Source organism: Anguilla rostrata, chromosome 11 (genome assembly GCF_018555375.3).
Source record: "Anguilla rostrata isolate EN2019 chromosome 11, ASM1855537v3, whole genome shotgun sequence".
In the NCBI taxonomy this organism is placed as follows: Eukaryota; Metazoa; Chordata; class Actinopteri; order Anguilliformes; family Anguillidae; genus Anguilla; species Anguilla rostrata.
Genome location: NC_057943.1, coordinates 38,878,195 through 38,905,562, shown reverse-complemented (window position 1 = coordinate 38,905,562; position 27,368 = coordinate 38,878,195). Strand labels below are relative to the sequence as shown.

Below are 27,368 nucleotides of genomic sequence, written 5' to 3'. Positions count from 1 at the left end.
AGAGAGGGTCTGGGCCAGCCGGGACTTGATCCGAACCGGGACGGAACCGCCCCCTTGTGAGGTAACCACGCTAACCTCTGCAGCACAGTACCGCCCCACTGATGGCTCAGCCACTGAGTGCAGGTTCCACGGAGTTGTAAATGTGATTATAGCCTTATCCAAAGCGCTACAATACCTCTCATTCGCGAGCAGTAGAGGTTAGGGTTAGGGTTTGCCAGGACATGACTGCCCAGGGCGGTTGAACGCAACCTCGATGCCAGACATCGGTCTACTCGAGCTATATGCCTAGTTTGAACCCAAGTGCCCAACGGGGAGGGGAGGGAGGGGAGGAGGGCAGTGTCCCGTGACGGAGGGCAGCGTCCCAGCGCGGAGGTGTGAGGGGCGAAGCATCGACACGTTCGCTTTCCGGGATCGGTGTGACCCGGGACGGTCCCCGAGGCCGGGGGAGAACAATAGACCCTGCGATGGAGGGGGGGGGGGTGGAGTGCACTCTTACAGAGGAACAGTCCTGGCAGAGCTGCCTCACTGGACAGGAAAAAACAAAAACACCCCCCCCTCCCTTGTCGGAAGTTAGAACCCAGAGAGTCCTCAGAGAGTCCTCCACCTACAGCAGCCTTCCTGAGGACCTTAAAAAGGAACTGCACCCTAAAACGACCCTTCTTTGATTGCAAATTGGTCAGTTCATCCATAATCTTTTTAACGAATGCACAGATCATAAAATAGCAATATTTTGCCTCAGTGAAGTAGCCACACCCGCTCTCAGCGTGGTGCCCGGCATAGACACACAGGTGACAACTCTAATAGGTGTGTTGCAGGTGCAGGAAATAGCAAGTACAATATCTGTGACAACCACACCTTTAAAAATATCATTATTGTTGCAAGAGTGGCGGGTTCTATATGTGCAAGTCAAGTGGAGGAGCAAATAACATGATCGTGTTTTAAAAGTATGGTCATAGAGCAGTGCATGCTGGGAAACATGCATGCGACCTCAGATGACACAAGTTAAGAAGTAAACAGTCAAAAGTTAAAAAGAATCTTTTACTTCACATAAAGAAGCCATATTTGGCCAAATAAACAAGTAAACAAATTTTTCAAGAAGAGAAGTAAAATTAAGGTAGTTTGGGTGAAGTGGACAGAAAGATCAGGGATAGGCAAACCACAAGTGCTGCACATCTGTGGGACCTTGAAACGTTGGGTGTGAACTTTCAGGACCGTATGACTGCCATCGTAAAAAAAAAATGTCACAAATAGCCTCAGCAGTTATTTCTGCAAAGGGTGGCTATTTTTATGAATCAAAGATTTTGATAATTTGTTTTGTAAAACAATAAGTGTTTGTATTGTGGGTGTCCTAAAACTTTCATCATTTGTGTACAGCTGTGATGTCCTGTCTCTTCCAAATGCTCACGTTTCCCTTTTTTTTAAATAATGGAAGAGGAAATGAGGGAAGAGTTTGACGCAGGTTCGAAGTGCAGTCGAGACGGCCAGAATTGAGCGACTTGTTTGGCACGGTAGAAAGTGATTTATGGAAACAAAGTGGCGGCAGACCGGTAGGACCGCGTGGTAATTGCAGCATGCCGTCCGTGTGGCGGTGTATCATCCCGGTGACATCTCAGACAACGCCAGATTACCGCTCTGAAGACAGTCTTGTCACTTCGGCCACGCCACAGGCCTTTAAAAAGGAAGCCTTCTTCTGTCTGGCTGCTGTGCATTCTCTTCTCTGCTGAGTGATGTTCCTGACGCCACTAGACTGATAATTATTCATATTTATGCTTTATATAAAAGCCACTGAGCGTAGCTTTGCGTGGGTAGACCAGGAGCCCAGTTATTGACATTCCTCCTGAAGTTTGCATGCTTCAGTGGTTGCCGGAGGTATTGCAGCTCAGTCAGCCTATGGCGGTCTCTGTGAACTGGTTTCATGCGCCAATGAACAGCTCCCATAGGAGACAGTGGAACCGGCAAGCAGAAGCTGTCACCAGCTCTTATACATCTCGATGGGGTCGACATTTTTAGCAACTTTAAAACATATGTATAAGCTGTTAAATTCAAAGTGGACAGACAGGGGCAGTGAGTCTTAATGTAGGAGCCTTACTGCAGCATATGCTGACTGTTTTAATGACTGGAAGAAGCTTTTGGTGAACAGAATCGTAGCCTGCTCGACAAGTGGCAGAACGGGTGCAAAAAAAGGTGAGTGCTTGGGAGTAATCAGGGATTCCTCTTTTTCCATTATTAAAAGGTGCAAACCAATTCAATAAAAATGCATACAGAACACAAAGTAGACAAATGAATAATCAACCAACTAGCTGCAGCCTGGCTACAGGAGGAAACTGAAATGTGTTGTGAGTGCAGCTTGTAGCTGTTTTTCTCCTCACCATTTAGTAACTGACAGATGTTCCAGATTATCCTGACCTTTCTTGCCTGTTTTTGAAGCCATTTCTTTCTTTTTTTAAACTGTGATCCATTTGGCGTGCGCTTTTGCTTTCGGTGAATGAACTGTCGCAGATCTCGCCGAGCAGGAAGTGCGGTTACCGGCGTGCGCGCACCTCTCTTCCCCTTCCTGTTTACCGTCCGTTTTTAGAAGCTGGCTTTGGAGCGGTCGCTCGCTGAAATCAGCAAGGTCTTCCGCCGGCCGCGATGTGGTGATGACACCATCCATCACTCCGCTCTGGAGGGGGGTGGCGGAAAGGCCCGGCGTCCCTGTAGACCCAATCCCAGCATTAGATCCATTTCTCTGGAGTTGTAGAGCCACTCTCTGGGGCACATTAGGAGAATGGACTCTGTCTTCACCACCGCCCCCCCCCGCCCTGCTCACACATTACAGCCAATGAGGCCGTTATGGGCTTTCAGGCCTGACGGGACGTTTCAGTAAACATTGTGCTATGGAGAGTGATTTCAGGCCGGATGGGATGTTTCAGTAAACATTGTGCTATGGAGAGTGATTTCAGGCCTGATGGGACATTTCGGTAAGCATTGTGTTATGGAGAGTGATTAAGTACCCCCTGCTTTCTCACTGTGTGTGGAGGGCTAATCAATCAAATCAATCAATCATGTCAATCAAATCAACCACGTCCGCTGGCTGTGGCCTGGATTTGACTGCATATTGGGCCTGTTTATGAATGCAAGCAGTAGGCGCGGGTTGTACACAAAGCACCCCAAGAAAGATATGTCAGTTTGGACTCTCTAATGCTTAACTTTGTTCCCTCTCACTCTTTGGAATAGCTGAGCTTTTAGATCTACTTGTGTGTGAGTTGGCAGATCTCTATGGGTTCATAACATAGCACTTAACACTTAACACAACACGTAACAACGATGAGAACAGGCCATTCAGTCCAACGATGCTTGCCATTTTCCTACCGCTAATGTGTACCTAGTGCTCAGTTTACATACAACCAAGACTGTTTCTAGTAAGTTCCTGTGCTAGAATCTCATTAGAGATGTGAATTGCAAGCAAGGCTTTAAACATCAGTTGTACTGCTCAGTCCATATATAGCATTTCATACACAAGGTTCAGTGTTATATCGATTCTTACAGAATACATATTTTATTGTGTCGAGATGCTGTGAGGTTGGTAGTAGCAGTCCACAGTCAGTTGTATTGTTGACTCCGCGGAGCACTGACTGAGCTGGGTCAGTGGTATTGCTGAATCTATAGAACACATTGCGAGGTCAGTCAGAATTACCGCCGCACCCTGACGGGCTGACCCGTAGAGGACTCCGTTGGGTCATTGAGCTCAAACTATGAAACTGACCCATAGAGCACACTGCTGGGTCACTGCGCTGAGAGGATGAATCTGACCCGTAGAGAACTCCGTTGGGTCAGTGAGCTGAAAGGGAGAAGCTGACCCGTAGAGCACTCCGTTGGGTCAGTGAGCTGAAAGGGTGAAACTGACCCGTAGAGCACTCCGTTGGGTCAGTCTGCTGAGAGGATGAAGCTGACCCGTAGAGCACTCCGTTGGGTCAGTGAGCTGAGAGGGTGAAGCTGACCCGTAGAGCACTCCGTTGGGTCAGTGAGCTGAAAGGGAGAAGCTGACCCGTAGAGCACTCCGTTGGGTCAGTGAGCTGAGAGGATGAAGCTGACCCGTAGAGCACTCCGTTGGGTCAGTGAGCTGAGAGGGAGAAGCTGACCGGTAGAGCACTCCGTTGGGTCAGTGAGCTGAAAAGGTGAAACTGACCCGTAGAGCACTCCGTTGGGTCAGTCTGCTGAGAGGATGAAACTGACCCGTAGAGCACTCCATTGGGTCAGTGAGCTGAGAGGGAGAAGCTGACCCGTAGAGCACTCCGTTGGGTCAGTGAGCTGAGAGGGAGAAGCTGACCTGTGGAGCACTCCGTTGGGTCAGTCTGCTGAGAGGATGAAGCTGACCCATAGAGCACTCCGTTGGGTCAGTGAGCTGAGAGGGTGAAACTGACCCGTAGAGCACGCTGTTGGGTCAGTGAGCTGAGAGGATGAAACTGACCCGTAGAGCACTCCGTTGGGTCAGTGAGCTGAGAGGGTGAAACTGACCCGTAGAGCACTCCGTTGGGTCAGTGAGCTGAGAGGATGAAGCTGACCCGTGGAGCACTCCGTTGGGTCAGTGAGCTGAGAGGATGAAGCTGACCCGTAGAGCACTCCGTTGGGTCAGTGAGCTGAGAGGGAGAAGCTGACCCGTAGAGCACTCCGTTGGGTCAGTGAGCTGAGAGGGAGAAGCTGACCCGTAGAGCACTCCGTTGGGTCAGTGAGCGGAGAGGGTAAAACAGGAACACCCCCCACCGCATCCTTTATCCTGCTCCCGCTTCCTGGCAGGAAAGGCGCACTTTGAGGCTCTAAGTGTGAAGAGTCCCGGGGCTGGTGGGAAAAGAGGAAGCAGCCTTTCAGCACCTGGAGCTGAGCTGATAAACATCTGGGTGTGTGTTTAAGGGGGGGCACAGGGTGGGGGGGATACTGGATGGGGGGGATACAGGGTGGGCGGGACGTGGTGGGGGACGGGCTGGGGGGCGGGCGGCCGGTGTCCATCCCTGTAATTAGCCGCGCGGATGTTAATCCCGTTCACCGCGCTGAGTGCCGCTGGCGAGCTGATTGGCGGGGTTTCGGGATGCAGGACCATGCGGATGCAACCCAGCAGACACGCGGGCACCTGCTGGGCCCCCTTGGCACTGCTATCGCCCTGCCAGCTTTCTGAAGAAAAGAAATAGTGAAAAAAATTATGTTTTGTGCTCAAAAATGGATTTTCCAACCTCTTAAAATTCACATTCATTCTGTTTTTATATTTTTACAAATGCTAAATAGATATCTTGCACACACATTATGCCTTCTTCAGTGTGCAGGCCTGTTTATTCTGCACTTGTACAAATTAAAATCAGTTTAACGTGAACTTTAGAAGTTTGGAAAATCTATTTTTGAGAACAGAACATCTCCATTTTTTCTTTTTATTTGAGCATGTGTTGCTGGCTTTGCAGGTGAGGGGGAGCGCTGTGATTTCGGTCACAGATCTGCACTGTGGTGGTCCGCCAGCGAGCGGCAGGGCCGTTTACCCAATAAAGCTGAGGCTCCTCCTGGCTGCCTCGCCCACGCTATGCGCTAATGCGCCGCTGAGTGTCGGCTTGTGAACCGCGGGCTGTGCTGAAGGCTGGCCACTAGTGGGCGCTGTTCGGTCTCTGGCTGGGCACGCGGTCCCCCGGGACCAGAAGAATGAGTGGCAGGATGTTACCGGTGGCAACGTATTACCTGCTAGCCTGGTAGAGAGAACAAGCCTGGCTGCATTGCCTGCACTGGACACAGAACATCCATGAATTCTGTGAAATCCTCTAAGCCTTCTTCTAAATCCTGTCCTGCTAACTGAAATTTGGGGTGTTCTCCTGACCCGGAACGTCTAGAGGTTCTGTTTCTCCTCTGTGTCATTACAGCAGGTATTAGTGCTGATGGGCGGTGATGTCGTGCTTTCATTTCCCGGCTAGCCTCAGTCCCGTTGCCTAGCACTGCGGGGTACGCTAGCCAAACCCACCGCTAGCCCTTAGCCCGGCCACACACAATCAGACACGCTCTTTAGCGCGGTGTGAGTTAAGCAGGCCCTCCCTTTACGGTCTGCACTGCGTTGTAATCTAATGGCGCTGGGCTTGTTTTGTGGGTTAGCCTGAGTGCTAGTGTAATGGCTGTGTTATGCGTGGGCTATTGCTAGTGACCGCAGCCCTGGTGGTTTGGTTTCGGGAGGTTGGGGGTTGGGGGGGGGGGGCGAGGCTTTTATAAGGCCGCTGATGTGTTCCTGTCAGCAGCAGATAATAGCGGCTCTTTCCGTCTGACCTGGGTCACTGCGTGTCTTTCAGGGACCGATCTGCGTCGGCGATGAGATATCGGCCGGCGCTGACGCCCTCTTTCAGCAGAAGCTCTGCGGCTAAATTTCCACCGCAAGGGCGACTCGGCACCCCTGATAAAAATGAGCGTGTCAATTTGGGGTGAAATTGTCCGCGATGGGGTCTCTCTCTGACAATTTAGTTTCGTTTGGAGGGCAGGATGAGAGGCCTCTGTCAGCGCTATGAGAGCCAATCAGAAGCCGGCTCTCTAATCGGCTCTCTTTCCTTTCACAACTTAGAGCCAGAGTCAAGGGGCCTGGAGCACAGGCCTGGCCTGCTGGGGAACGCTGCACATATTAGTGTGTGTGTGTGCGTGCAAGTGTGCGTGTGTGTGAGAGTGAGTGTGTGAGTGTGAGTGTGAGTGTGAGTGTGAGAGTGTGCGTGAGAGTGTGTGTGTGTGCGTGTGCGTGTGAGTGTGAGTGTGAGTGTGTGTGTGAGAGTATGTGTGTGTGTGAGTGCGAGTGTACGCGTGTGCGCATGTCTGTCTGTCTGTGTCAGTATGTGGAAACAATGTGTGTTCTGGGCTCTTTCACCAGTTACTTACTTTCAAATGAAGCCCACTGAAAACCAGTACAGTGTAGCTCTCCAGGGCTGGAGTTTGATCCCCGTCCAGCTGGGACCCAGTGCGGTGGCCACGTGCTGCTGGAGCCATTCAGTCTGAGTCATAACTGAACGGGGCTGACTGAGGTTAGAACAGCTCCTCATTATCCCGACTGAAGACTTCCTTCTCTTTCAGCTTGCAGAGGAACAGACGAAACGGCTCTCGCCCTCAAAATCTCAGAAGGCACGAAAGTGAAAATGTGTGCTGTCAGATCGCTTTCCAAGAGCGCTTGAACCTGCTTACAAAGTCACAGCCCAACTGGCGGGTCCCTAGTACACGTCACCTGAGCCTGCAGCATTCCACCTGAATCAGCCAGGTGAGTAATCTGGAACAGAACAGAATCAACCAGGTGAGTAATCTGGAACAGAACAGAATCAACCAGGTGAGTAATCTGGAACAGAACAGAATCAGCCAGGTGAGTAATCTGGAACAGCAGACTCAGCAAGGTGAGTAATCTGGAACAGCAGACTCAGACAGGTGAGTGATCTGGAACAGAACAGAATCAACCAGGTGAGTAATCTGGAACAGAACAGACTCAGCCAGGTGAGTGATCTGGAACAGCAGACTCAGCCAGGTGAGTATTCTGGAACAGCAGACTCAGCCAGGTGAGTAATCTGGAACAGCAGACTCAGCAAGGTGAGTAATCTGGAACAGCAGACTCAGCCAGGTGAGTAATCTGGAACAGAACAAAATCAGACAGGTGAGTGATCTGGAACAGAACAGAATCAACCAGGTGAGTAATCTGGAACAGAACAGACTCAGCCAGGTGAGTGATCTGGAACAGCAGACTCAGCCAGGTGAGTAATCTGGAACAGCAGACTCAGCCAGGTGAGTAATCTGGAACAGAACAGAATCAGAGAGGTGAGTGATCTGGAACAGAACAGAATCAGACAGGTGAGTAATCTGGAACAGAACAGAATCAGAGAGGTGAGTGATCTGGAACAGAACAGAATCAGCCAGGTGAGTAATCTGGAACAGCAGACTCAGCCAGGTGAGTAATCTGGAACAGAACAGAATCAGACAGGTGAGTGATCTGGAACAGAACAGAATCAGAGAGGTGAGTGATCTGGAACAGAACAGAATCAGCCAGGTGAGTAATCTGGAACAGCAGACTCAGCCAGGTGAGTAATCTGGAACAGAACAGAATCAGACAGGTGAGTGATCTGGAACAGAACAGAATCAGCCAGGTGAGTAATCTGGAACAGCAGAATCAGCCAGGTGAGTAATCTGGAACAGCAGACTCAGCCAGGTGAGTAATCTGGAACAGAACAGAATCAGACAGGTGAGTGATCTGGAACAGAACAGAATCAGCCAGGTGAGTAATCTGGAACAGAACAGAATCAACCAGGTGAGTAATCTGGAACAGAACAGAATCAGAGAGGTGAGTGATCTGGAACAGAACAGAATCAGACAGGTGAGTGATCTGGAACAGAACAGAATCAGCCAGGTGAGTAATCTGGAACAGAACAGAATCAGACAGGTGAGTAATCTGGAACAGAACAGAATCAGAGAGGTGAGTAATCTGGAACAGCAGACTCAGCAAGGTGAGTAATCTGGAACAGCAGACTCAGCAAGGTGAGTAATCTGGAACAGAACAGAATCAGAGAGGTGAGTGATCTGGAACAGCAGACTCGGCAAGGTGAGTAATCTGGAACAGAACCGAATCAGACAGATGAGTGATCTGGAACAGAACAGAATCAGCCAGGTGAGTAATCTGGAACAGCAGACTCAGCCAGGTGAGTAATCTGGAACAGCAGACTCAGCCAGGTGAGTAATCTGGAACAGAACAGAATCAGACAGGTGAGTAATCTGGAACAGAACAGAATCAGACAGGTGAGTAATCTGGAACAGCAGAATCAGCCAGGTGAGTAATCTGGAACAGCAGACTCAGCCAGGTGAGTAATCTGGAACAGAACAGAATCAGCCAGGTGAGTAATCTGGAACAGCAGACTCAGCCAGGTGAGTGATCTGGAACAGAAGACTCAGCCAGGTGAGTGATCTGGAACAACAGAATCAGACAGGTGAGTGATCTGGAACAGAACAGAATCAGCCAGGTGAGTGATCTGGAACAGCAGACTCAGCCAGGTGAGTAATCTGGAACAGCAGACTCAGCCAGGTGAGTAATCTGGAACAGCCAACTCGAGTGCGTGCTGATGACCTAGATGCCTGGCTGTGAGCTGTTGTGTCTTAATATATCCCCGCTGAGCTCTGCACGTATTTGTTGAGTAAATACTAATTATCATGCAAAAGATCTATCGGTCTATCCTTCAGATGGAGAGCTCAAAGTGATTATTTTTTTTGGAAGGGAAAAATTAGGACAGAATTTGTTTTCAAATCCATCATGAAAAACGCAGCACTCCCAGTCTCTTTGTCTCACTTTGTTACTGTGACTCACTTTGGAGATTAGAAACACAGCAGTAATTGACTGCTACAGGAGAGAAGGTGCTCAACCCAGTTAGTTGAACCTTGAAGTGTGTTATCTCTCCCTCACACACACACACACACACACACACACACATGCAAATGCACGCACATACGCACACTCACAGACACTCCCATGTGCACATGCATACAAGCACTCCCCCCCCAGCACACACTCAAACTCACATAAATGCGCATGCACAGACAGTCCCACACACTCCCATACTCCCACACACACTCCTACACACCCATGTATGCAGCATACACACACACACACTCTCACACATGCACAGATACACACACACACAGTACACACACACACACACACACACACACAGTATACACACACACACACTCTCTCTCTCACACACACACTCTCAGACACATGTACATGCACATGCACAGACACACACATGCACAGACACACACACACACTCTCTCTCTCTCTCTCACACACTCTCACACACACAAATGCACATGCACTGACACACACACACACTCTCTCACACACTCTCACAGACACACACACACACAGTCTCTCTCTCTCACACACACTCTCAAACACATGCACAGTACATACGCACACATCTTGGCCCAAGGCCCTGGTCCTCTGGAGTACTCCACTAAGTTAATTTATTGATCCAGCAGCGTTAATTGCGTCCGGCCCGGCCTGGCTGCTGGTCCGAGCTCAAAGCCAGCGGACGGTACTTCCTGCCGCATGCCTCCACCGGTCAGTCAGCCGCACTTAAGGGCTCAGCCCACTTCCTGTCAGCTGTGACGGGAGTCCAACTGCCGCGTCCACCGGGAATTGGAAGGATTCTTTTTGATTCGGGATAGGGCAGGTCCCGTGTGGGCTGGGCAGAGGTGAGGGGGTCACCAGCAGGGAGGCGGGGTGCTTTTTGAGCGATGCGCATCATAATGTCTACTTTACCCATGAGCACTTTCCTCCCACCTCAGCCGCTGTCATTAGACCACTGAGGAGGAGGAGCTGTGGGATGTTGGTGATCAATCCTGAGCCCCAGGATGTGTGATGTCTGAATAGGACTCGGGCTCATTGTTTACTAAGTAACGCTGTTCACTTATCACGCCAGATGCATTGTGTAGTTAAAATAATTCCGAGAATGTATGCAAGGCGTTCTGGTTCCTTCTTGTTAGGAAGCATGTGCACCAAATTATTATTCTGAAATAAAAAAACCTACAATGCCAAGCAAATGCGACTTATCGTGCTGTGGCAGGGACACGTAACCGGGGTAACCGAGAATACGGGGACACGCCCAGGCAGGGACTGTCAGAGCCGATATTTCCCAGCATGCTTTCTTCCTGATGCCCGTGCGGTGCAGCTCATTCTGTCTTGCAGAAGAGGGGACATAAATGTGCAGTCACTCAGTGGACTCTGACTGACAGGGCAGGGCCCCAGCACAGAAACAACCAGAGAACAGTGTGCGACTGACAGGAAGTAGTGTGGGACTGACAGGAAGAGATATCCCTCAGTGTGCGCACACACAAGCCCCGCTGTGCCCTAGCGCTCTCTGAGAGAACGGCTAAGCGCTCCGGCCCCTCTGTTCTGCGCCGTGAATGACAGCTGCAATAACGCGCATAAAGACAGCGAGGGGTCTGTTCAATCAAACCGCACCGCGCGTGGGCCTGAAAAAAGAACCGCCATCGACACAGCGTTTCCCGAACTGGGCAAAGGTGCGGAAGTGCAGAGCGGTCGCAAGCGAAGGAAAAGTTGAGCAGACGTTTCAGACGGTGACGGCTGTCGCCGGGGCCCGGGCACTTCACACGACGACTAGATCGCAGGGTCGGACACTTCCTAGGCAATAAGTAAGTGCAAGTACAGGCGGGTGGCTGTGGGGTGTGGCTCCACACATAGTTCCCTCTCAGGGGAGCGTTGAATGAAATGGCACAAGTCTTTCTTCCTGCTCCCATTTGCACCTTTGCACAGTTTTGTTTGTCAATAAATCACTTCCTGGCACATTTAACCAGTTTGGGGCTTTTCTCATCTTTCACTTTATTAGTGCTCTGTGCTCTGGAGATTCCATATTTAGCTCTGTGAAATGCTCCACAAGCCTTCGCTATTTTGGTCCTGGACTTTGAGCAACACATTCTACAAGTGATAAGTCTAAACACTTTCCAATTTTCCTATTAATTCCTTCGCCTCTATTTCTTTTGGTTTCAGTTGGCTGCCAGTGATAAGAAAAGCAATAGTTAGTTAAATTTTCCTAATTTTATGAACAAAAAGGCCTTGGTTATATCTGATGAGGAGTGATTTGAGGTACACAAAGTCAAAAGGATTATGACCAATGCACATAATTTGGCATCAAAAAAGAAGGCAAAGAGGCAAAAATGATAACAGAAATGAAGAGACGTGAAACAGAAGTAAGAACAACAATATCATACGGTCTTTATTGATGTTTTTGGAGATATCCATGACTCATTGTTCTGATGTTCTCCACACAGTTTGGATATCGTACAATCGCCTTGACACATACAACGGAATACTTGTATCTTCAGCTGTGGAGAGAGAGAGAGAGAGAGCTCCGGGTGTACGTCGATTGGAATGGCGGGTTGCCACCGGTTACCTGTGCTCGGCGAAGCGCAACACTACTGTACTGATAATAAGCGAGAGAAAGACGCACGTGTACAAACACACGCGCGTACAAACACGCACGCGCACACGCGCACGCAAACACGCCACAACAGACGAAAGAGTGCAGTGGACCTCTATGCAGCTTCCCGGCCAGCTCTGAAGAGCTGAACCTTGACTGGGACCAGCTGATACTGCCGAAATATTGCTTTCTACAGGGACAGATACAGTATCAGGTGCGGGTCCGGCTATCATAGCGGAGCGGGGCGGGGCGGGGCGGGGCGGGGCGGGGTGGGGTGGGGCGGGGTATCTGGGGCAATGGGGGGCAGTGAGCAGCAGGATTTACAAAAACACCTTGAGGAGGGTAACAAAAAGTGCAGATACATTCACAGTCAACAGTAATTTCACCCACGGAAAATTTCACTTCCAGTCGGCAGCATTACAACATTTATATAATATTATGTACAAGCTATTTTACCTTTTCCTCCATTTCTTTTTCAATTTTTTTTTTAAGTGTAATTTAAAGACAAAATGATTGCTCAGGCAAACAGTTGGATGTTATTGTACCAAAATGATCATGTACAGCTCAGTAGTCACATCCTCATTGTTAGCGCTCGGACAAAATGGCCGACCGCGTGAACGCGGCGGTTTCGTACTGACGTTCGGAGTGTTTCAGCGAGCGGAGCGTGGGGTGCGGCCTCGGAGCTCCAGGGAACACTGTCAGGCCCGCACCACCACGGCAGGGGCACAAACACCAAACCTAAAAACACACCGCAAGACACAGGAGCCATCGAGGGCTGCCGAAAAAGCTAATTCTGAAAAGGCGCACGTTCGGGTTTAGAGGGGAAAAGAATGTCGAGCGCGGGACTCTCGTCAGAGCGATCCCTGGTCGCTGGTGCGTCGCGACGGGGGCGAGAACGAAAAAAAGAACAGGCAACATCAAAGGAGGAGAACACCGAAAGGTCACAAACCTGTCCCGAAATATCCACCCAAACTTACATCAAGACAGAAAGAGACAACGCCTACAAAAGTTATATTTCCAAATATACAATGATCATATATACAACGTGAAGGATGAAATATATTCACCTTGATTGACACTTTTATAGATCGCCTTCATTGTGAAGTTAACAATGTACACAGACATATACAGATTCAATATACAAGTAATATAAATATATTGATTTATTTTGACACTAATACTATGGCTTCTAGCATCACAATTAAAAAAATAAATAAGACATTACTGTACTTTAAAAAAATAGTCAACCAAAAATCGAATTCACTTATTTTAATAGGGCAAGACCTACCCAAGGGGAGCAGAGACCCAGGAGCTCTGATTGGTTCACATATGTGACTGATAGTGGGAATGACACACCTCCTGCTGTCCAGCTATAGTGTGGAAAGGAGAAGAGGTGGAGACAGAGAGGAGGGGAGCGCTACCTATTCAAACGCCTGCTTTATACCTCCAGGAGTGCGTCCCATTACTTTTCACTCCTCCCCTCCTTTCCCCCACTCCCCCAATACCAATCATCTCCTCTCCTCCACTCCCCCGCTACCACTCATCTCCTCTCCTCCTTTCCTCCACTCCCCCACTACCACTCATCTCCTCTCCTCCTTTCCTCCACTCCCCCATTACCACTCATCTCCTCTCTCCTTCCCTCCCATATACCATCTCCTCTCCTCCTTTCCTCCACTCCCCCACTACCACTCATCTCCTAACCAGAAGTATGGAGGAAAGGAGGGGAACAGACGAGTTTGAAGTCACATCACCAACACAGTTCAGTGCGCTTCGCTCGTCTCCTACGATTTTGGGACACTGGAGGGAGGGAGGACAGAAAGATGGGTTTCCAGGGGACAGAGGAGATGAGGTGGTAGTGGAGGAAAGGAGGGGAGGAGACGATTGGTATTGGAGGAGTGGAGGAAAGGAGGGGAGGAGAAGAGGTGGTAGTGGGGGAAAGGAGGGAGGAGATGCGGTGGTAGTGGGGGAAAGGAGGGGAAGGGGGACGGTGGTAGTGGGGGAAAGGAGGGGAGGAGATGCGGTGGTAGTGGAGGAAAGGAGGGGAGGAGATGAGGTGGTAATGGAGGAAAGGAGGGGAGGACGGGAGGTGGTAATGGAGGAAAGGAGGAGAGAAGGGCAGGTGGTAGTGGAGGAAAGGAGGGGAGGAGGGGAGGTGGTAGTGGAGGAGCGGAGGGGAGGAGGGGAGTGGAGAGGAGGAGATGAGGTGGTAGTGGGGGAGTGGAGAGGAGGAGATGAGGTGGTAGTGGAGGAAAGGAGGGAAGGAGGGGAGGAGGTAGTGGGGGAGTGGAGAGGAGGAGATGAGGTGGTAGTGGAGGAAAGGGGGATGCATTTTTCGAGTATTGGGACACACCCCAGGAGGCGAGTAGGGAGAGAGGTGTCACTTCCTGCTCCCCGTTTCGATTGTCCGAGATGCTTTGGGTTGAGCGTAAACGATGAGCGAGAAACGAACCGAGTACGCCTATCGGCTGGGCGGACACGGCGGACACGACTCCACAGATTCCTTCATGCGGGATGTACGGACCCTCCCGCCCCTCATTAATCTCTGCTGAAGGGCTTTACGGTCTTCTGCTGGTCTAATTTTATGACCTCATCTCTTGTGGGCATCTGGCTGCATTAAAAACCCATGAAGGTTAAGTGTGCTGTCCTGACCTGCGCCAACACGGCCAGCTCGGAGCAATTTACAGGGCGCACTTGAAAACGGTGAGGAGCATTCTACACGAGCGCCTCCCCTTCCCATTTTCCGCCTTTAAAGCAATGCACGTTTGAGACATGGAATGAGATAACATCAATATCTCATGCATTCCTTGTGCTCTGAGTTATATCTGTCTGACATCAGGCTGAATGATGAGGGTATATGTGTAAATATATATACTGTATGTAGTTCTTCCGCTAGTTATCACATTAAATTAAAGTCACACAAATGTTTCGACTTTTTCCAGGTTGTGCTATCATCTGACATTGTGCCTCTGCTTTTCTCGCTCAGAATTGCGTGCTCTCTGTAGTGTCCTCTAAAATGGCTGCCGATAGGGATGACTCTAAGGCAGTGTGTTCCCCAATAAAGCAGAAGTCTCCTGTCAAACTACAGCAACACCAGGAAATTAGCTGGTCTGACACTAGGGGGCAGTGTTTCATGGGGAACTAGGGAGGTGTGACACAGCTGCAGCTGTTAGGCGTCGGCACAGTGGATAACTCAGTCTGTGCCTTGCACGGTGTAGGTCCAGAGCCTCTACCCATGGTGAAGTGCACAACCTGGTCCTCTTAACTATCAGTCCATGACCATGACTACCAACACAACACAAATCGCCCCTACAGGCCAATAAGACCATGCGTAGGTTAGCTGTGCTTGACTGTAGTTCAACACAAGCCTGTGCTTTACATAAAAAGTGCACCACTTCACCTCCTTTACATAAGAAGTGCTCTGCTATCTCTTTACTGGATTCTGGCGTCCTTTCTGAAGGCCACTGGAGGCATCAGGCCACAGAACATACTGGATTCTCCCCATGTTTCAGCTCAGTGTATTTTCTATTTGTTCTGCGTAGTAACACTTGGTGGTCATAATATTTCACTGCATGATTCATCTAATATTTCATTTTCAAAAACTTCCACTTCCAAACGATTAAAAACTGCACATTAATTTTTTAATCTTCCAACCTTGTGATCCCTATGAACTAAGCAGTGTAATGTTGTTCTCCCAATGTTGATGTAGTGTTTGTAAAGTGTTCTCAGAGTGTTGATGTAGCGTTTGTAAGGTGTTCTCTGAGCGTTTGTAAGGTGTTCTCTGAGTGTTGATGCAGCGTTTGTAAGGTGTTCTCTGAGCGTTTGTAAGGTGTTCTCTAAGTGTTAATGCAGGGTTTGTAAAGTGTTCTCAGGGTGTGGATGCAGCGTTTGTAAGATGTTCTCTGAGCGTTTGTAAGGTGTTCTCTGAGCGTTGATGCAGCGTTTGTAAGGTGTTCTCTGAGCGTTGATGCAGTGTTTGTAAGGTGTTCTCTGAGCGTTTGTAAGGTGTTCTCTGAGCGTTGATGCAGCGTTGTAAGGTGTTCTCTGAGCGTTGATGCAGTGTTTGTAAGGTGTTCTCTGAGCGTTTGTAAGGTGTTCTCTGAGCGTTTGTAAGGTGTTCTCTGAGCGTTGCTGCAGCATTTGTAAGCTGACGGTGTGACAGCGCGTCTCACAGGCTCTGTGCTGCCAGGGCAGCTTCATTAGCAGCCTGCCTCAGTGTCTCTGACACACAGCCTCCCCTGGGAGAGTCTGAGCTATTTATAATACTGGCAGCGCTGCACAGACTCAGGAGCGCAGCACAGACACAGACACAATGAGGCACAGACAATCAGCACAAACACAGTGCAGCACAGACACAATGAGGCACAGACACAGAGCAGAACAGACAGTGAGGCACAGACACAGGACATCACAGACACAGAGCAGCACAGACACAGTGAGACACAGACACAGTGAGGCACAGACAATCGGCACAGACACAGTGCAGAACAGACAGTGAGGCACAGATGCGCAGCACTAACACAGTGCAGCATAAACATAATACAGCACAGAAACACAACTCAGCAAGTGCAGTACAGACACACAGCACAGACGCAACTCACCAAGTGCAGTACAGACACACAGCTCACCAAGTGCAGTACAGACACGACACACAGCTCACCAAGTGCAGTACAGACACACAGCACAGACACACAGCTCACCAAGTGCAGTACAGACACACAGCTCACCAAGTGCAGCCCCGATATGCAGCACAGACATGCACGCAGCACAGACACGCATGCAGCACAGACACACAGTTCCCAGCCAGCAGGCCAGTTGCTCAGCTGTTCTGCTCTGTGCTGCTGACAGACTCATAATAAACCCTCCGTCCTCTTCTAAAGCTTAATGAATACAGGCCTGACTAGACGTGTGTTTTAACAAAATGCATCCACCTCACAACGGCCTTATACATAATACTGAAGCTATGCTACCTAAACAACTACATTTCTCCTATAACAAGTGTGCTAGCTTCTATGATTATCACTTGGCATGTGCAGGTGAACACAGCTTATATAACTGTATGAATCTGATGTTACACTGTGCATACAGTCCCTGTGTAGCCCTGCCATACGCAGGTTAAAATGAGCTCTTTCAGAGACGGGCCTTTGAGATCCCCTCTACCCAACGTGCAATCTCCAATCCCGGCAGTGCACGCCAGACCCTCACGCGTGCAGTCTGGTGCAGTCTTTACCGCGGTCCCTAACCTAACACAACCATGCTGCAGTCACCAATCCCACAGTCTGGTGTGGTCTTTACCACGGTCCCTAACCGAACACAACCGTGCTGCAGTCTCCAATACCGCAGTCTGGTGTGGTCTTTACCGCGGTCCCTAACCGAACACAACCCTGCTGTTCGCAGTCGGGGCCTAACGTCCCACACAAGTCTGAGTGCATCTGTGCTTTACCCGGTCCCTAACCGAACACAACCCTGCTGCAGTCGCCAATCCCAACAACAATAACCTTCAGGGGAGCAGCCGAAATTTTCCACTGCCCACAGAAGACCGATTCTCCCCCACCGGAGGGGTGGGGGCAGGCGAGAGCCTAAAGGAGTTTTCTCTGAGAATTTAAATTAACTACAAAACGTGTGTTAAACACAGCTGACTGCAGCCTGTCACAACAGAAGCGATCCAGTATGTATCTGTGCATCTGTGTCTGAGGAGGTGAAGGGACATTCGTGCTTAACAAACAGAGGACCAGATCTACAGAGGTGAATATAGCACTGCAAAGAATCACAACTCATCTACAACGCAACTTCACCCAGCAGTAGAAAGCGAATCACAACAATGACTTATTACTCACCTTATTACAACATGTGCTGTTTCTCTAGATTGTGCACTTTCTGAAGAATTCCCCCTTGGGGAAATAAAGTAGGATATTCTCTTATACTGTACTATTATATCAACAACAGTTCTGTGATAATGGTAGATAACCTTTTTCTTACTCTGCTAGTGCTAAGGTATTTTTGGAAGTATCATATATGTATTAATGCACATTCTGATGACATTTTACAGCATTATTGTTTGGAAAGCAGAGTAAGAATTCTTTATTCCTTTCCTCTATTCTCTCACCTTCACATTAAGCCATCCTTACTGCAGAAATACATACGGCTCAGTGTTTGTGGGCGCAGTGTTCAGTACGGCTCAGTGTTCGTGGGGGCAGTGTTCAGTACAGCTCAGTGTTTGTGGTTGCAGTGTTCTGTGTGGCTCAGAGTTTGTGGGTGCAGTGTGTTCAGTACAGCTCAGTGTTTGTGGGTGCAGTGTTTGGTAGGGCTCAGTGTTTGTGGGTGCAGTGTTCAGTGCGGCTCAGTGTTTGTGGATGCAGTGTTCAGTAAGGTTTGGTTTTTGTGGATGCAGTGTTCAGTAAGGCTCAGTGTTTGTGGGTGCAGTATTCAGTGCGGCTCAGTGTTTGTGGTTGCAGTGTTCTGTGTGGCTCAGAGTTTGTGGGTGCAGTGTTCAGTAAGGCTCAGTGTTTGTGGGTCCAGTGTTCAGTAGGGCTCAGTGTTTGTTGGTGTAGTATTCAGTACGGCTCAGTGTTTGTGGATGCAGTGTTCAGTGCGGCTCAGTGTTTGTGGGTGCTGTGTTCAGTATGGCAATGTTTCCAACTCCATAAACTGTACTGGCCTAGAGCTGCCCTGGAAAGGGAACATCAGAGCTGTGCCAAAACAGGAATGCCGTGGTTGTGCAGGAATGCCAGAATGGGAATTCTGGAACTGTCAGGACAGGAACGCCGAAGCTGTGCTATAATGGGAATGCTGGAGCTGTGCTATAACGGGAATGCTGGAGCTGTGCTATAACGGGAATGCTGGAGCTGTGCTATAACAGGAACGCCGAAGTTGTGCTATAATGGGACTGCTAGAACTGTGCTATGAAGGGAATGCTGGAGCTGTGCTATAATGGGAATGCTGGAGCTGTGCTATAACGGGAATGCTGGAGCTGTGCTATAACGGGAATGCTGGAGCTGTGCTATAACAGGAATGCTGGAGCTGTGCTATAAGAATGTGAGCTGTGAATGACGCTGGAGCTGTGCTATAACAGGAATGCTGGAGCTGTGCTATAATGGGAATGCTGGAGCTGTGCTATAACGGGAATGCTGGAGCTGTGCTATAACGGGAATGCTTGAGCTGTGCTATAATGGGAACGCTGGAGCTGTGCTATAACGGGAATGCTGGAGCTGTGCTATAATGGGAATGCTGGAGCTGTGCTATAATGGGAATGCTGGAGCTGTGCTATAACGGGAATGCTGGAGCTGTGCTATAATGGGAATGCTGGAGCTGTGCTATAATGGGAATGCTGGAGCTGTGCTATGGGCCAGCAGAGACTGAGAGCTGGCAGCTGGGGGCTCAGTAACAGACTGGACTCTGATTGGAGCCACACAGACCAGGCTCCGGGTCCCACAGGCAGCTTTATTCTGAGGTGGGTGCGCGGCGGGGGGGGGGGGGGGGGGTTTTGGCAGATTGGGGGGTGCTGGATGAGGGCTCTGAGGGTAGGGAGTGAGATGGGGGCGTTCCTCAGCACGCCCTGGCTGAACTCTCTGGTTTGAGGAAGGGGCGTGTCATCCTGCCTGAAGGGGACGGGGCTGGGGCAGGGTCAGGGCGGGGTCGGGATCATAGCTCGGACTCTGGCGTGGTGGCGTTCTGGTAGCCGGTGCCGTAGCGGCCGGTGGGGGCGAGGTTTGCGGGCTCCAGGGGGGAGGTGCTCCCGGGGCCCAGGTAGGACCGGTGGGTGGGCATGGGGGAGGGCGTCTCGCTGGGGTTCTTGCTCAGGATGAAGCGCGTCTCGTCGTGCTCCTCCAGGTTGGACATGTCCTTCATCATGCAGCCCTTCCGGTAGGACACCGACAGCTTGTTGGAGCCGTCCGACATCAGGTTGAACTGGCGGGCGATGAAGACGATGGGCAGGGGCAGCATGGCCACGATGATGAGGGCGAAGCACATGGCCAGCGCCCACGGCGGGTAGCTCTTGAACTGCTCCGCACCCTGGAGACCCAAAACAGCGCTCTACCAACCCTTCCTCATTTATGTTCACGCGTTTTTAATACTGCAATAAGCTAATGGCATGTGGAGTCCGATGTATTTCACCGTTTAGCCAGGTTAGCTCATAACATTACCTATTTTACAAGAGAGACCTGATGTGGGATAACAACAAATTTGGCACGGATATAAAATTTTAATCATTTTAAGAGTGACCTGGTCCCTGTTTCACAAAGCAGGATTATGGAGTTAGCTGGATAACTGTGCTGAGTAAAACCTGGAACCCTCATAAATCTGGAACATGGACTGAAGTAAAAACAGTAGTTCCGGGTTTTACTCAATTTTACAGAGAACTCCGTAATCCTGCTCCATGAAACAGCCCCCTGATCTGGGATAACAGCACATTTAGCACGGATGTAAAATACTAATTATGATATTTGTCATTTCTTAAACTGTCTAACAACAGGAATTTAGCTGAAATGAAGAAGTAAGGCTCATCTTTTTCCTGATAGACCAGAATAGGTCGGGGGGATTGATTGGATAAAGGCTAATTTCACCATCAGTTATTGTTATTGTACACCACACAATCATACTAGCAGTGTTAGTGAATACAGATAATTTCTTATTTTTACTAATGTCCCTTTTGTGTAAGTCACAATTCAAAACCAAAAATCCTGAAAAAAAACTGATTCATACCTCAAGGTCAAGGTAATCTAAATTTGTTCGGTGAGAACAGCCGAAAAGGTCAAATGCTATTACCAGGACTACTCTGACATCTGCTGGTTCCTGCTAACATTGCAGCTTCTATTCCAAATACATGAATAAAATGAACTGTGTAAAACGACTATATTATGTCAGGCCTACAACTTGAGATTGAGATAGATTTCCTACGGTTCATGTGCATAATTACAGCTAATACCGTCTTGTCAGTTGATTACTTTGTGATAGGAAGAGGCATTAGCACTGCATGTATACTGTATGTCTCCTCAGTAGGGTTGCCAGATTTAGAATTTAGCAAAACGGGAAAACACGCACCAATGGAAGTGCATCGCGAATGCGCGCTGTCGGACCAGGGAGAGGTCCCCCTCCGAACCGACCAGGGGGGTCTTTCTAAGGGACCGGGGAGTCGTCGACACGTAAAGTCACTACAGACCAACCGCCAAATTTCATCTATTAATTACTCAGACCAGACATTACATGGTCGGGACCACTAACGGGACCTGTATACACACTCAGCGAAGGGGGCGTCTGGCAGTCCTACTCAGGGACGATGAAGGGCGCACACTGACCAGGTCCTGCACCCAGGCGTTGTAGCCCGGCGGGCTGATGGCCATCTCGATGACGGTGGCGCCGATGAGCACGAGCAGGCACAGCGGAGACACGTACTTCCACATGTAGAAGTAGAAGCGGTACGGCCGGAAGCCCAGCATGTCCTCCAGGTCCTGCATGAACCTGCAGAGAGCGACGCCCCGGAAGGTTCCGTCAGCCCGACCGCGCCCCTCAAAACTGCCTCTCAGTACAGACCGCTTCCTCCAGCGGTAACCTGGCGGTTAGTGTACGTCTGGGCCAATCGCGTGCCATGAAATAACATCACGTGAGCGAATCGTTTTACAAAAGAATACACTCTGAGGTGTATGGGTGTCTGTCCATGGGACTGGTCTGTACTGTGTGTCTGTTGTTTCTCTGTGCTTTAGGTTCGCATGGGTCTGTGTTACGCGTCTGTACATGGGATTCACAGGTCTGCTCTGTTTGTCTGTACATTGGTCTGTGTCTGGAGTCCATAAAGTAGGCCTCGGGTGCGTCTGTACATTGGTCTGTGCTAGAGCCTATTCATAGGCCTCTGGTGTGTCTGTACATTGGTCTGTGCTTGAGTCTATTCATAGGCCTCTGGTGTGTCTGTACATTGGTCTGTGCGTAAGTCTATAGGCCTGTGGTGTGTCTATACATTGGTCTGTGCTTAAGTCTATACAGTAGGTCTCTGATGTGTCTGTATATTAGTCTGTGCCTAAGTCTATACAGCAGGCCTCTGGTGCGTCTGTACATTGGTCTGTGCTAGAGCCTATTCATAGGCCTCAGGTGTGTCTTACATTGGTCTGTGCTTGAGTCTATTCATAGGCCTCTGGTGTGTCTGTACATTGGTCTGTGCTTAAGTCTATAGGCCTCTGGTGTGTCTATACATTGGTCTGTGCTTAAGTCTATACAGTAGGTCTCTGTTGTGTCTGTATATTAGTCTGTGCTTAAGTCTATACAGTAGGCCTCAGGTGTGTCTGTGCTTGAGTCCATACATAGGCCTCAGGTGTGTCTGTACATTGGTCTGTGCTTGACTCCATACATAGGCCTCAGGTGTGTCTGTGCTTAAGTCTATACAGTAGGCCTCTGGTGCGTCTGTACATTGGTCTGTGCTTAAGTCTATACAGTAGGCCTCAGGTGTGTCTGTACATTGGTCTGTGCTTGACTCCATACATAGGCCTCAGGTGTGTCTGTGCTTAAGTCTATACAGTAGGCCTCTGGTGTGTCTGTACATTGGTCTGTGCTTGAGTCCATACATAGGCCTCAGGTGTGTCTGTACATTGGTCTGTGCTTGAGTCCATACATAGGCCTCAGGTGTGTCTGTACCTCTTGGTGCCGTAGATCCAGGCCACTGAGATGTTCTCCAGGATGACCACGATGGTGAGCGGAAGGCCGGCAGAGTAGTCGTCAAACATGGTGACAAAGTAGTTCCCTGACCGCTGCACGAAGAGGAGGCCTAAGAGAAACGCCGTGATGCAGCAGCACACTGAGGAAGAGGAGGAGGAAGAGGACCTCTGTCAGGAAGGAGAGCTCAGAAACCCACAGTACCCGCAATGGCGCCGAAAACTGTCCAAGAGAATGTATGTGTGTCAAAACCCTAATATTTCTTAGAGAAATACTTTCAAATATTTTTTATTGCTACAGCCATTTAAAGGCCGTAAATTGTCGCCAGAGACTGTACAGTGCGGAAAAGGACTTCTATAGGCATGAACTTCACTAAGCGAGTGAGGTACAGTGACTCGGCAGTGACGCAAACTGTCCCTGATTCGTCTACAAAATATTGTGATCTTGTCCAAATAGCACAATAACTAACAAATCGGCACATGGGGAGACCGATGAAGAAAAAACACGTGTTGCGACTATTTTCTTGTGGGAAATGTTTTTTTTTTTACTTTGTATTTTCACCATATTGGTACTATTGACTTACATTAAAACGGGTGGCTTAAAGACCTGTACTGGAGCTAACCGCACTGGCTGTAGTGAGCAACGTCTCTCAACAAGACCAGGAAGTGAGCTTCAGAAACGCAGCCCGGTTTTTGCCGCTTGGGGTGGAGTCTGTTGTCATGAGATTGGGTCACATGCAGGGGGTGCTCACCTGTTAAAATCTCCTTGCGGACTTTGAAGGTGTCCAGGATAGGTGAGGTGATGCCCTCCATGGTGCCGATCATGCTGCCCAGGCCCAGGTTGATGAGCATGAAGAAGAACATGACGGACCAGAAGGGGGAGGCGGGGAAGTGGGTCATGGCCTCTGTGAAGGCTATGAAGGCCAGACCTGTCCCCTGCACTGCCTGGAGAAGCACAGGGGGAGAGGGGGAGAGGGAGAGAGAGAGAGAAGGAGGGACAGAGGGAGGAGGGGGAACGGCAGAGAGAGGGAGAGGCAGAGGGAGGGAGAAAGATGAGGAGAGGGACCAGCAGAAGGAGGGAGGGAGGGAGGGAGGGAGATGGAGAGAGGGAGGGAGATGGGAGGAGGAGAGGGACCAGTGGAGGGAGGGAGGGAGGAAGAGTGAGAGGGAGGGAGGGAGGGAAAGATGGGAGGAGAGGCATTTGATCAGGTAGTGTTGGTGTGGGCTGTGGTATGAACATAACATAATGAGAATAGGCCAATCAGCCCAACAATGCTCTCCATTTTCCTACCACTAAAGTGTACCTAGTGCTTGGTTTACCTACAAACTATATTTTATCTGGAACTGTATCTGGCCTGGTCTTGAAAACCCCTGGAATTTCTGCCTCTACTACATGACCTGGCAAGCTATTCCCAACATTGACTACTCTCCGTGTGAAGAAATACTTCCACATGTCTGTGTGGAATTTACCTTTCACTAATTTCCTTCAATGCCCCTGATCCTGCTGACAGAACTCAACCTGAAGATTCTCATAAGCAGTGTATCATATGTATAAATGCAAGTGAACGCTGTGTGTGCATGCGTCCGTTTATGTGTGTGTGTGTATATGTGTGTGTGCATGTGTGCCAGCGTGCGTGCGTGCATACGTGTGTGAGTGTGTACCCGTGTATGTGTGCACACGTGTATGTGTGTGCAAGTATGAGTGTGTGTGTGTGTGTTATGTGGATTAAAGATCTGAATCACAGAATTGCAGTCTGTCTCACACAATGACTCCTGAGACGGACAATCTGACAAGTGGAATCTTCTCACCCCGTTTGTGTAAATGACTTTTCTGGCTAAATGCTTTCACTGTGATTACATTTTAAAAACAACCACATCCGCTTTGACACCATACAGTCTCTTGGGGAATGGGGTGTTACCAGGACCTAAAGGATAAGGAGGTAAAGAGACTCGACTGGGGTGGGGTGGGGTGGGGCGTGCTCTTCCCTTTAATTTAGTCACTTAATTGAACATGCATTTTAGGGTGTAAATGCTGTACATGTGCGCCTCTAGATTAGGCTTAAATTTGAGAAAATATTAAAGACCATTCAGTAATACGGGCCAACAATCAATGAACCAGGTTTAATCACCTTATAGACAACCAATCATCCCTCTTCAGGGACATGGCTTCCATCCCATAATTCCTGTGCTGTCATTCTGGTTGCTATAAAATGGTTAAGAAACTGTGTGAGGTCATGTATGTACATGGCATACTGAGAGTACTTCTATAAAGATCATTAATACTTGGCTCTCAGTCCTACTTCTTGTAATAGGAGTAAATGTCCACAGTTAGAGTTTCTGCCTGTAAGAGTAAATCTCCCTGAAGAGCTTCATTCACAGGCTTAAGGAACCAGACCTGCAGGAGATGTTGTTAAGAACCGGATTTCACCATCTGTCATTTTGACAGAACTTGCAAAAGGCATGAAAATTTCAAAGAGCATGTCTGTGCAGATGCATGATTAAGTCTACCGGGCTGAATACAGATTGAGCAAGGAACAGATATACGGGCTCATCTTGCCTAATGAAATGGTGAGGGGAAAAACAGGGCAGTTCTGAAATGTCTACTCAATGCAGCCTCCTTACAGAGACTTTTTGAGGTCATGATGAGAACAAAGCAAGAGGGCACATATTCATGTATTAACAGGTCATAGTGTATTAGTGTAGATCAGGTCTATTATCAAAGCGGTGTCAGCTTGTCAACGACAGTTACACCTGTTCATAATCAACCACTGGGGTCTGCAAGGATCCTAGCAGGTCAGTTAACTGCTGGTTGAACAAGCCTGCACCCACACGGCCCTTCTATAGATTGAACCTTAGATCATGATCTCAAATCTGGACTCAAACGAACGGTCTGTTTTCCCACCAGTAATTACTAAGCAATTAGTGCCATGCGTCTGCAGTCACACCTGACTCCCAGGTAAAGGGAGGGTGGAAAACCAGCAGGTCTCGGACCCCAGGGGCCGTGATTTGAGTACCAGGGGTGTAGATAGTTGTGCTGTGGCAGGTCCCACCTTGTTGAGCTCGTCCTCGAGCAGGCAGGGGTCCAGGCCCAGCTTGGCGAAGTCGTCCTGCCGCACCGTCTTTATCACGCTGTACATCTCCGCGTAGTCCGGGGTGGACAGGTGCGAAAAGTTCACGTGCGGGGGGATGAGGTCGTGGCTCAGCACGTTGGAGTTCAGGTACCCCAGGATCTTCTCCGCGTTCCTGTCGCAGCGGCAGAGCCGTCACACATAAAGCAGACCTGCGGTGTTTCTGTTCTGCAGTGTTTCAGTTTTATTATTCCAATAACAAATAAACTAAAGTCATAATTGAGCAAATGATCCACAAGTTTAATGGTATTAGTGTGCGTCATCCCATTTTCAGTTCTCCCTCCTCTTTGTAATGGAGTATGACCCTGACACTGCAGTGACAGACTGCCAAAGTAGACGCGTTGTCTGACGTGGCCTGGCGGTAGTTTGCCCATTGGGAAGATGGCGCTGCAACCTCGCCAAGCGCGGAACCAGATCTGTGCAAAAATTCTCAAAGAAAACATCATACTCTTGCCAGACATTTCTGTCAAAATTATCAAGCAAAACGTTCCTGACAGAGCAGAAAGATTAATATTTCAAAGAAAAATATTGATTTTGTGAGTTCAATTTATGACTTGAGTTTTGAACAAACAGGAAAAATACTGCAAGTAATTTTATACTATGCCTGTGCAAACTACTTGTTTTGTCTGATACTTGATACAACGTTTTGTTTGATACTTTTGACACAAATTCGATTCTATAACAGAGCAGCAGAAAGCAACATAGCCTCCCAATGGGCAGACTACCTCCAGGCTACATGGTGACTATCTCCCACAAACGAAGTGCGATATAGCGCCTACGTCGGCCCTCTTCTCTCAGTGTGCTGTGTGGGGAGCTATATGAAGATGACTATCCTCTGTTGTATGATCTAAAGCAGATGGGGAAATAGTTATTTGAAATGCCCCTTTAACCCTTTAGACACCAGGAAAAATACCAGACCGTTTTTACAGAAACATTTTTTTCAGCTATATTCTGAACGCAGTCGTTTCATCGGTGCAGGTCTTGATCGGTGACGCGTTCCGTAAAGGCGGGGCACTCACTCGACGACGCACTTCTCGTTCATGATGTTGGCCTTGAAGCCGAGCACGGCGAACACCACCAGGGTGGCGAGTATGGAGGTGATGAAGTTGATGACGGAGACCAGCATGGCGTCGAAGTGGCAGTTGTTGTCGCGCTTGTTGTAGCTGGAGAAGGCGATGACCCCCCCGAACCCGAGGCCCAGGGCGAAGAACACCTGCGTGGCGGCCTCCCTCCACACCTGCGGCTCCAGCATCTTCTCCAGCTAGGGGAGGGTCACAGATCACGGGGTCACATGGTCATGAGGTCACCAGGTCAGACAAAGAACCAAGAACCTAGCCTGTGTCCGAATCAGCCTCCTAACTACTGTGTAATCAAAGTATGTGCTGTCTACTACATACTGTTTACTGCATATTTTTAGTATGCAATAGCCAGTATGCGAAAAATATCCTCCATACTATTTTCCAATCCTACTGTGGAAGTGTCGTTAGATGTTCCACTCTCGTGCAGCCATGCTTACATGTCGTTGTTGTTTAAGGAAAACATCAGTGAAGTCGTGTCTTCTTTATAAAGCGAAGCTGCAAGTCATATTTATGGGACCTAAATGGTCGTTAACTTCCTGGAAAGTATACTTCCAAATAGACTCAGCGAAACCC

General features: G+C 49.2%; 1 protein-coding gene and 1 long non-coding RNA gene across 3 annotated transcripts in view; one reads left to right on the top strand and one right to left on the bottom strand.

The window, feature by feature from the left end:
* Nucleotides 1–27,368, top strand: part of LOC135234892 (uncharacterized) — a 56,045-nt gene that overhangs the window by 26,486 nt on the left and 2,191 nt on the right. For both annotated transcript variants that reach the window (XR_010324232.1, XR_010324233.1), the window contains exons 2-3: nucleotides 7,057–7,237; nucleotides 26,695–27,026. This is a non-coding gene — a long non-coding RNA (uncharacterized LOC135234892). The remainder of the gene's footprint in view (nucleotides 1–7,056; nucleotides 7,238–26,694; nucleotides 27,027–27,368) is intronic.
* The window catches only part of slc6a17 (solute carrier family 6 member 17), a 39,268-nt gene continuing 30,904 nt past the window's right edge, over nucleotides 19,005–27,368 (bottom strand). Inside the window, exons 7-12 of the mRNA XM_064299969.1 lie at nucleotides 26,736–26,977; nucleotides 25,639–25,831; nucleotides 23,341–23,533; nucleotides 22,572–22,731; nucleotides 21,245–21,407; nucleotides 19,005–19,961 (exon numbers count right to left, since the gene is read on the bottom strand). Coding sequence (XP_064156039.1) covers nucleotides 19,590–19,961; nucleotides 21,245–21,407; nucleotides 22,572–22,731; nucleotides 23,341–23,533; nucleotides 25,639–25,831; nucleotides 26,736–26,977 — 1,323 coding nt within the window. The 3' untranslated portion in view covers nucleotides 19,005–19,589. The remainder of the gene's footprint in view (nucleotides 19,962–21,244; nucleotides 21,408–22,571; nucleotides 22,732–23,340; nucleotides 23,534–25,638; nucleotides 25,832–26,735; nucleotides 26,978–27,368) is intronic.